Raw genomic sequence first — 8,610 nt, 5'->3', positions numbered from 1 at the left:
ATCGAGCACCCTCTGTGTGCTAGGGAGATCTCCAAGTGGGCTATTAGTGGGTGTAATGCTCCTTTCACCATTGGTATATCCTCTTCTGTTTTGGTTGGTATCATTAATAGGGCATATTTGTGGAGTAGGGTCAAGGGGAAGTTTCTGATGTTAAAAGCTACTATTAGAGTCTCTCTTGGAATCGTCACAATATATCATTTTCCCTCATTTTTGTGCAAGCTCAAGGATAGGGAGCTGCCCAGTTTTATCGTCTGTGGTATCAGATCTAGGGAGTTTAACTCCTCATCCTCTTCTTCTAATCTTTGGTAAATTTGATTTCCTCCGGTGACATATGAAACAATAGCTCTGGATCCAACTGTGGAACCACGTGTTCCACCTATTTTTGTGGGATTTAGTGGTCTTCTTCAAGGTCTAAGTTCTCTGGAAAAAATGGCAGTGGCTCCATCTCTATTTCCTTCTCCGTTGATGAGTGCAATAAGTTGCCTCCATTGTTGTTCCCATCTGTGGCATCCTCCTGGGTGGTGTTAAACAAGCTGAGCTGCTGGATTAACTCGAGTGCACCTATCTCCTAGACTTGTAATGTTTAGAGTGTCAACTGGCTTTGCATGTATGAGTACAAGCCCGGCTTACGAGGTGTGTCAGTAGATTTGTATTCGCGAGCAGTATTACGGCATGTTATCTGAGTAGGTTTATGTTTCAAGCCGGTTGAGGGTTTGGTTTGAAGTTCCCCCCAAGTAATGGTGAGATGCTTCCTAGTAATCCGCATAAGCTTGGGGAAAGCGGATTGGTGAGTAGGAGTATTGCTGACTCACTATTGCTTGGACCGGTAGAAATGTTGCTTGGACATAGTAGGTGTGGAATGTTGAGTGGATTTGGATATCCATTGAACTGGGAAGATGATCTCTCAGGTACTCCGCCTCTGTACCGGTTGTCTTGGTTGTGCCGGTTTTTTGCTCTCCGTTGATTGTTCTTTTTTGATGGTTGCATTTCCTTGTTCCTGATCTGCTGCATCGTTTTTGTTATAGGGTCATATATGCACGGTGTGTCCCAGTACGCCACAAGTTGTGCATACTTGTGTACCTCCCTCGTATTGAATTTCCTGTAGGTGATGACCAATCATAATATATTTTGGTAATTGTTTTCCTAGTTGTGCACATATGCACAATCTAGCATATCTTCCCCTCATCGCATTGGTGGTGCAATTGTCAATTTTGAGTACCTCTCCTATGGTTTCTCCTATTTCTATTAGAATTTCTATGTCGTAGTATTTTGTGGCTATTTCTAGTAGTCTAACCCGAATTATGGTGAAGGATATGGGATTTTGATTTGGGTTGAATCTAGGGATCTACTATATAAAAGTAAGGTATTGTGACCCAATAAAACAAGGCCCATTATTTAAGGCCTTGTGGTATAGATATGGATTGGAAAATCGTATCAGGTAGTAGTCAGTGCCGAAATCAATAAGATTAATGGGTTCAGTTGTTGACCTCATTTTTTTTATTAGAGATTGTATTGGTAGTACCCCATGTATTTCCCAACTAATTTTATGATTATAGCTTGTTCCCAACTGGAATACAGTCGCTTTTTGTCGTGTTTTATGATAGTAATGAAGTTTGAGTGGTTTGTATGGTTTTCATGCTCATCGGTAAGGGTCATTGTGTTGAATAAGTGGCATTCAAAGATAAGGTTAATATTTGCATCATATGAATTATGTTTGACAAATTCGGAGTAACTTACTTTGAGGGGATTGGTGTTAGGTTTGTTGTTGCTTCGATCGAGTAAATCTGCTTCTTCTTCAATCATATCAGTGTTTGTATCAATCTTTGAAGACATTAGTAATTAGTTTTCTTCAGAGCTTTCTCTTTCAAGAATTTAGAGAGAAGGAAGAGCGATAGAGGTTTTGCTCCATGTCCGAAATTATTACCAATTCAGCTAGCTAGAAGTTTCTCCCTCTCCTAGGCAACCTATTTTCTTATGGGATTCTTGGAGTGGAGTGTATAATTCTTACTGATATTAATACCTCAAAAGCCAAACCCTTTGGTAGTAAAGTTCTCCTCCATAATTATCGGTTAAATTGCATGATTCTTAGAGTGGAGTTCAAAATTCTTAATTATGTTAATACACGAAAAACCAAACCCTTTGGTAGTAATGTTCTCCTCCATAAACACTTTTTTTAATGAATAGAACATATGAAATGCTGATGATAGTGTCTCAGCATAACGATTAAACAAAATTTCATTAAATACTTAAGATTATATAAGGAGGCCTTCTATTATTTTTGGAGAAAACAAGGTCCTTTTTAACCAGGCACAATAGAGGTAAAACTTATTTAAGTATAAAAAACTAATGAATACAAGACGTTGTCTTGAATACAAAGTTTAAAAAATGTTGTATTTGTTTGAAAAGGAATAAATTTATTTTAAGGGTAATATTGTTATTTGAATTCTTTATGGGTATTGTAGTGATTCAATTTTACAGTTAACGTGTTTTCAATTTTAGTATAGTATAAATTAATAAATAATTGAGCCTGAATGTATGTTTCCTTTGGTCAATCCATACTACTAAAAGTACTAGATCCTGTGAATTTGAAAATGTGGAACATTGATTATTTCTTTAATTAATTAGTGAGCACACAAGTACCATGGACCTATCATTTAAACTTTTTCTAGGAACACAGCTTTGAACCAATGTTGTTGATAAAAGAATCATGTCAAATTGCAATGCAGCAGTTGGCGGACCTTCTGTTTTCTTTTCATAAATGTACCGCCTTAAAATTTTTACAATCAATTCAACAACTCTATCCCTAAAAGATAAACTTTTCTTCAAGCTAACTTATCCCTTGTTGAGAGTGATAGTAAAGAGAAATAAAGAAAAGGCCAAAAGATAAAGTCTTGGCATTTTGTCCTCAAACACTTTTTTTAAATCTTTTTTTATAATGAGCCAAGGCAAAAGAGAAAAACAATGTGAGTAGAACCTTTCATGTGATGCATTGCCGACAAGTTTCTAAGAGTAAATAACACTTGTTAAACGCATGCAAGAAAGAAAAACTCATACTACTAGAAAAATCTCGTATAAATCTGCTTGTTTTCTTGCATTTCTTTCATCAAAGCAACTCCAAGAGAAAGAGAGTTACTTTACTTCTCATTTTTCATTTTATAAGTCTCTTGTTGTTCTTCTCATTGGTGCAATGGCTGAGAATGGAGCTTCTTCTGATGCTCATTCAAGCAGCACTAGTTCCACTCATTCAAGGTGAGCAAGAAAAATATTTTTTTCTCACTATTCAGCACTTTAAATTTTGAACTATTACTAAAAAGGATAAGCGTAGAAAATGATTTTTCCCCTTTAATTTTTTCTCGTGTTTGGTTGCCGAAAAATGATTTATTTTTTAGATGTTTTCTTTTATGTCATTTTCCACTTGATTTATGTTTGGTACAAAGAAAAATATTTTTAAGAAGATTTTTTGTCGCACCATTTAACAGTCTTTAAATATAGAAACTATTTCTAAATATATATATATATATACATATAAACTCGTTTTCTCCCTTTTAATATTTTTTAGCGGTTGGCTGACAAAATGACTTATTTTCTAGATGTTCCTTATGCCAAAAACATCCTTGATGTCTCTTTTTTTGCTTAAATCTTGTGGGTAGGGTTGACATTCTATTATTTTGTTAGATGGGGTGGAAGAATGGACAAGAAATAATTTTTTTAAATTGTCATGCAAAAGGATTTTTATTTCACCTTACATAGGATGAATTAAATGGCGACTCATTATCGATTTTATGCAACTGATATAGCATTAATTTTCTAGTCAGTATTTAGTTTTGAATGACTTATTTCCTTGTAATTAAATTGTACCTTGTTTCCATAGTCTTCGATTTACTTGTTTACTTATTTAAATCATAATTATTGTATTGATATTGCGTAATAAGCTTCGAACGATCATGTACTCGAATACAAGAATTTCTAATTCATTCGATCTTGGATCTTAGAAATATAACATTTATCATTCTTTTTCCAAATTTATTCTTAATGTTTAAGTTAAGAAGAGATATAAATGGAGTCGTATGCGTTGACAGTATCAGAAAATGAGTCAAGTGTATGTGATGTCACATATTATAGTTTATGGTTGAGTAATTAAGAAGATGAGTGCTAACTCCCAAGTGCATAGGTGTTAGTATGGCTGAACTATTTTCTGAGTTGTGTATATATGTGTCTTTTTTTCTTTTTTCTTTTAGATAACAGAGCGAATTATATTATGAAAAGATGTTTCATTTGATTTGGTAGACTTATAATTTACACTTGCTTTTATTCTATGTTGTAGCACCACTAGCAGCAATATGGACTATGCCACCATTGAATCACGACACAGACAGGTTAAATCTTATACTAGTTGTTAGTTTTATTATTAGTTTTCTTATTTTTATCGGAAAAATAATTAGATATATAAAGTCCTAATGATATTTTACTAGTAAAAACATGGCAGTATTTAACTTGTGACATAATTAAATCCACCTAGGTCATTAATTTTGTTACTAGCTTGCCAATTGCCAATTTAGAAGAAACTTTCATTATGACTCAGCTGCATGTTGAAGACATATATCTAATGTTTTACAAAAAATGTATCTTAAGAATGTTGATGGCTATTGTTTTATATGTACATTAGTTTTATTTCTGATTCTGTTATCTATTATTTTTATATCTGATTCTGTTATATACACAAAACGTGAACAGGTTTTCTTGCGGATGATGTCACAACAAGCATTTATGTTTCGACTTGCAAGACTCGCCTAGTTTGTTCTTTTGCTCTTTTTCATTTATTTGAAGTTGTTCATTAAAAACACTATATTTCTGACGAAATCTATAGTGTAGATAACATAAAACAAATAATAGTCTATCTATTTTATCATGTAAGTTAATATTGTAGTCATTATAAGTCTAAATACTAAATATATTCTATTTTATTTTATCATGTCCCGAACTACCATGGGTCTCAATGCTATTTCTACATTTATTTTTACTGTTTCATTTAGTGAAATGTTAGTTAACCAGAGTTATAAATGGAGTCGTTTGAACAATATTTTTTATGATTAATGCTATTGTTATATATCTTTCCTAACAGATGTACAAATTTTTAAAAAGATAAATGGTATGGATAGAAAATAGTATCTGAAAATGAGTCAGGCGTAGGTGATGTTGCAAATTATAGATTATGGTCGAGTAATTTAGAAGACGAGTGCTAACTTCCCATTGTATCGGTGTTAGTATGGAATAATATGTTTTAAATGATTCAAATTAATGAACTCTTTCCTGAGGTGCGTGCATTTATGTTTTTTTTTTCTCTTTTCGATAACCGAGCTAATTATATTATGAAAGATGTTTCATTTGATTTATTAGATTAATAATTTACACTTGATTTTATTCACGTTGTAGCATCACTAGCAGCAATATGGACTATACCACCACTGAATCACGTCGTAGACAGGTTAACCCTTATACTAGTCATTGAATTCATTTTTACTTTTCTTGTTTTTATTGGAAAAAGGATTAGATATGCATATTCTTAATGATTTTTAACTTGTCAAAAATGGCATTATTTAACTTGTAGAAATAATTGAATTCACCTAGATCATTAATTTGGTTTTTAGCTTGCTAACTGTCAATTTAGAAGAACTTTCATTAAAACTCGACCGATTATTGAAAATATATACCTAAAGGTTGATAAGTGTTTTGATTATATATATGGAAGAGACCTAGTTTTAGACTAGGTAATAGCAAAATTATAATTTCTAAAACGTTTTTGTGTTTTTAGTTAATTATAGATACAATTCACGGATCATATTTTTACATGGAAAATCTTAAAAAGCACAATTTTCTCATAGTTATATCTTTTTATGTCAATGCTTTCATTTGAGAAGCAATGAGTAACAAAATGTTGGTGGATATTGTATTATATGTGCATTATTTTTGTATCTGATTTATGTTATATACACAAAATATGAACAGGTTTATCTCCAAAGGATGTCACAATATGCATTTGTTTTTCAACTTGCTAGAGAAGGCTGGTTCGTTCTTTTTCTCTCTTTCATTTATTTATAGATATTTCATTATAAACACTATACTGCTAATGAAATCTATAGTCCAGATGCGATAAACACTAATAATGCTCTATTTTATTTTGTCATGTAAATATACCATATTGTAGTCGTAATAATTCTTAATACTAATGACATTCTATTTTATTTTTATCATGTCCCACACTTACATGCGTCTCAATTCAACTCCAGGCTTGAGGTAATGATTATACTTCCATAATTTCTATCATTTATTACACAAAAATAATTATCATCTATGTTAACTTCACATTTTTTCATTCTCACAGTCGATGCAAAGAGAGGTGAGTCAAATTAGGCAGCAACAGCGTCGTGCAGAAAGAGTTCTAGGGTTTGAATCTCATTAATTATTTTCATTTCTTAATGATTTTCTATTAACATAAAATGCTTGATTTAATTTCTAATTGTAATATTTATATTTGTTGTTTTCAGAGACGGTGCTCCCATAACGATGCAGAGAAAAGAGAATAAATAACAAACCTCGAAGGGTCCGAGCATTTTACTTATTTTATTTTCAGAAAATAATTTGGCTGTAAATTTGGTATTTATACCATTTACATGCCTAGCAACTCTTGGTTGTAAACTTTCCAATTAGCTAATGTGCAGATATCTTTCTATGTATGGTATCTCTTTATGATTTGTGTTCTTGATATGCTTGTGTTATTTGTATCATTTTATGTTTTTAAAGACATTAATCCGGTGCCACAAAATCTTTTGTAAGCACATTTTCAGTTTCTTTAAGTAGTTGAAAATTGCAAAAAGCTCTCTTCTCTCTCCTAAAACTCTATATGCCAACCCTAATACTTTCTTAGCCATCACTGGAGGGATGACCACCATGTCCACTGGTCAGTCTTCTCAGGGGACTGGCTAGGTTTCTACCAATCATAAGCCTACCATGGACATTGTTCATGCACCACCGGAATTACCCAAACTCAAGTATAATGAATTTTTCAAGCCTACTACTATGAATCCCATGTAGAACCCTAACCCTACATCAAATATTACTTTGAAACCTATTTCATATTGCAATGGAGTACCAATCTTACGTTGGAAACAAAAAGAAGTGGAGCAAATGGAACTCATGCAAAAACTACAATATGCTGTTATTGGTAAGTTTTCTTATGGTTCGCTAGAGATGGAGGAATTAAGAACCATAATTCGAGCACAATGTGGGATGAAGGGTCGGTGTGAAATTGGCTTGTTTAGGCACAGACATGTATTGATATGTTTATCTCTTACGGAAGACTTTATAAATTTGTGTTCGAAGGGGGCCTATTATATTCAATTGAGGGATGGATATTCATATCAAATGAGGCCTCTAATCTATGATACAAAATTTAAGATTGATGAAGAAACTTCGAAAGTGATTACATGGATCTCTTTTCCTGATTTGATGGCAACTGTTTTTGTAAAAGAATCCTTGTTTTCACTTGCTTCTGTTGTTGGAATCCCTTTGCATTTTGATAAGGCAACTGAGAATAGAATAAGACCTAGTTGTGCACGAGTTAAGGTTTTGATTGATTTATTGGCAGATCTCCCCTCTTTTGTGAATATGGAAATAGAAGATGAGCAAACACAAGAGATTAGGGTGGGCAAGGTGAAGCTTAGATATGATTATTTACCAAAATACTGTTGTGAATGTAAACTGCAAGGCCATTGTGAAGATGAATGTTGGACTTTGTATCTCAAGTTAGCATATCATGATGAAGAGGTCATTAGTAATGAGAATCAGGAGAAAAGAAAAGAAGTGATTCTGAATGATGATAATGTTACTAATCAGGTAACAACATTTGAGAAGGAAAGGTAAAATAATTGTGAGAAGGGTAAAGAAAAAATAACAAATGAAGTGGCTCAAAATGTTAAACCAAGCCAGAAATAGAAGAACAATTATCACAACAGAAGAAGGTTTTTAATGCAAGAATGCTGTCTAGTGGAAAGGTGCTTGAAGATCTTGAAAATTGGAATGTTGTTAAAGATAATAGAGTTTTTGATATTTCATTCTCACTAAAGTTTTTAGATCAAACCAGTGAGAAGGATCAGCAAAACAATGCATACAGGAGGTGATTTCTTACACCTCGGAAAATTTCCCTTTGGTACGCAAGTAAATGAACTAATGATCTGTGCGAGGAGTGCGAGTGTATAATGTTTCATGGGAAATGTAGGTAAAGCGATGTGGATGATTAGAATGAAAAGTCGAGAAATGAGAAAAAATTGAAAGTTGGCAAAACTGCCCAGTGGTCGTATATTGCAAAATACGGACCGTAAAGTGCAATACGGTCCGTAAACTGGCAGTCGTAAACTGCCATGCAAAAGCTTCAGCTTTCTGCCAGTGGTCGTAAAGTGCAAATACGGACCGTAAACTGGTATACGGTCCGTAAACTACCAGGTCGTAAACTGGCATGCCAAACTTCAACTTTCTGCCAGCTGAGGAAGAGGTATAATACGACCTGGTGGACGGACCGTAAAGTGATTTACGACCCGTAAACCATGGTCGTAA

General features: G+C 33.4%; 1 protein-coding gene across 1 annotated transcript; it reads left to right on the top strand.

Annotated features, from left to right (window-relative positions):
* Positions 1–3,050: 3,050 nt before the first annotated feature.
* LOC132614707 (uncharacterized) lies at positions 3,051–6,369 on the top strand. The gene is made up of 5 exons (XM_060329236.1): positions 3,051–3,249; positions 4,325–4,376; positions 4,735–4,793; positions 5,434–5,485; positions 6,007–6,369. Exons 1-5 carry the CDS (start codon positions 3,188–3,190, stop codon positions 6,097–6,099), a joined length of 318 nt encoding a protein of 105 aa, XP_060185219.1. The 5' UTR covers positions 3,051–3,187; the 3' UTR covers positions 6,100–6,369.
* Positions 6,370–8,610: the final 2,241 nt, after the last annotated feature.

The sequence above is a fragment of the Lycium barbarum genome, chromosome 10 (assembly GCF_019175385.1).
Source record: "Lycium barbarum isolate Lr01 chromosome 10, ASM1917538v2, whole genome shotgun sequence".
Lineage (NCBI taxonomy): Eukaryota > Viridiplantae > Streptophyta > Magnoliopsida > Solanales > Solanaceae > Lycium > Lycium barbarum.
This window is presented reverse-complemented; position numbering and strand designations above follow the sequence as displayed.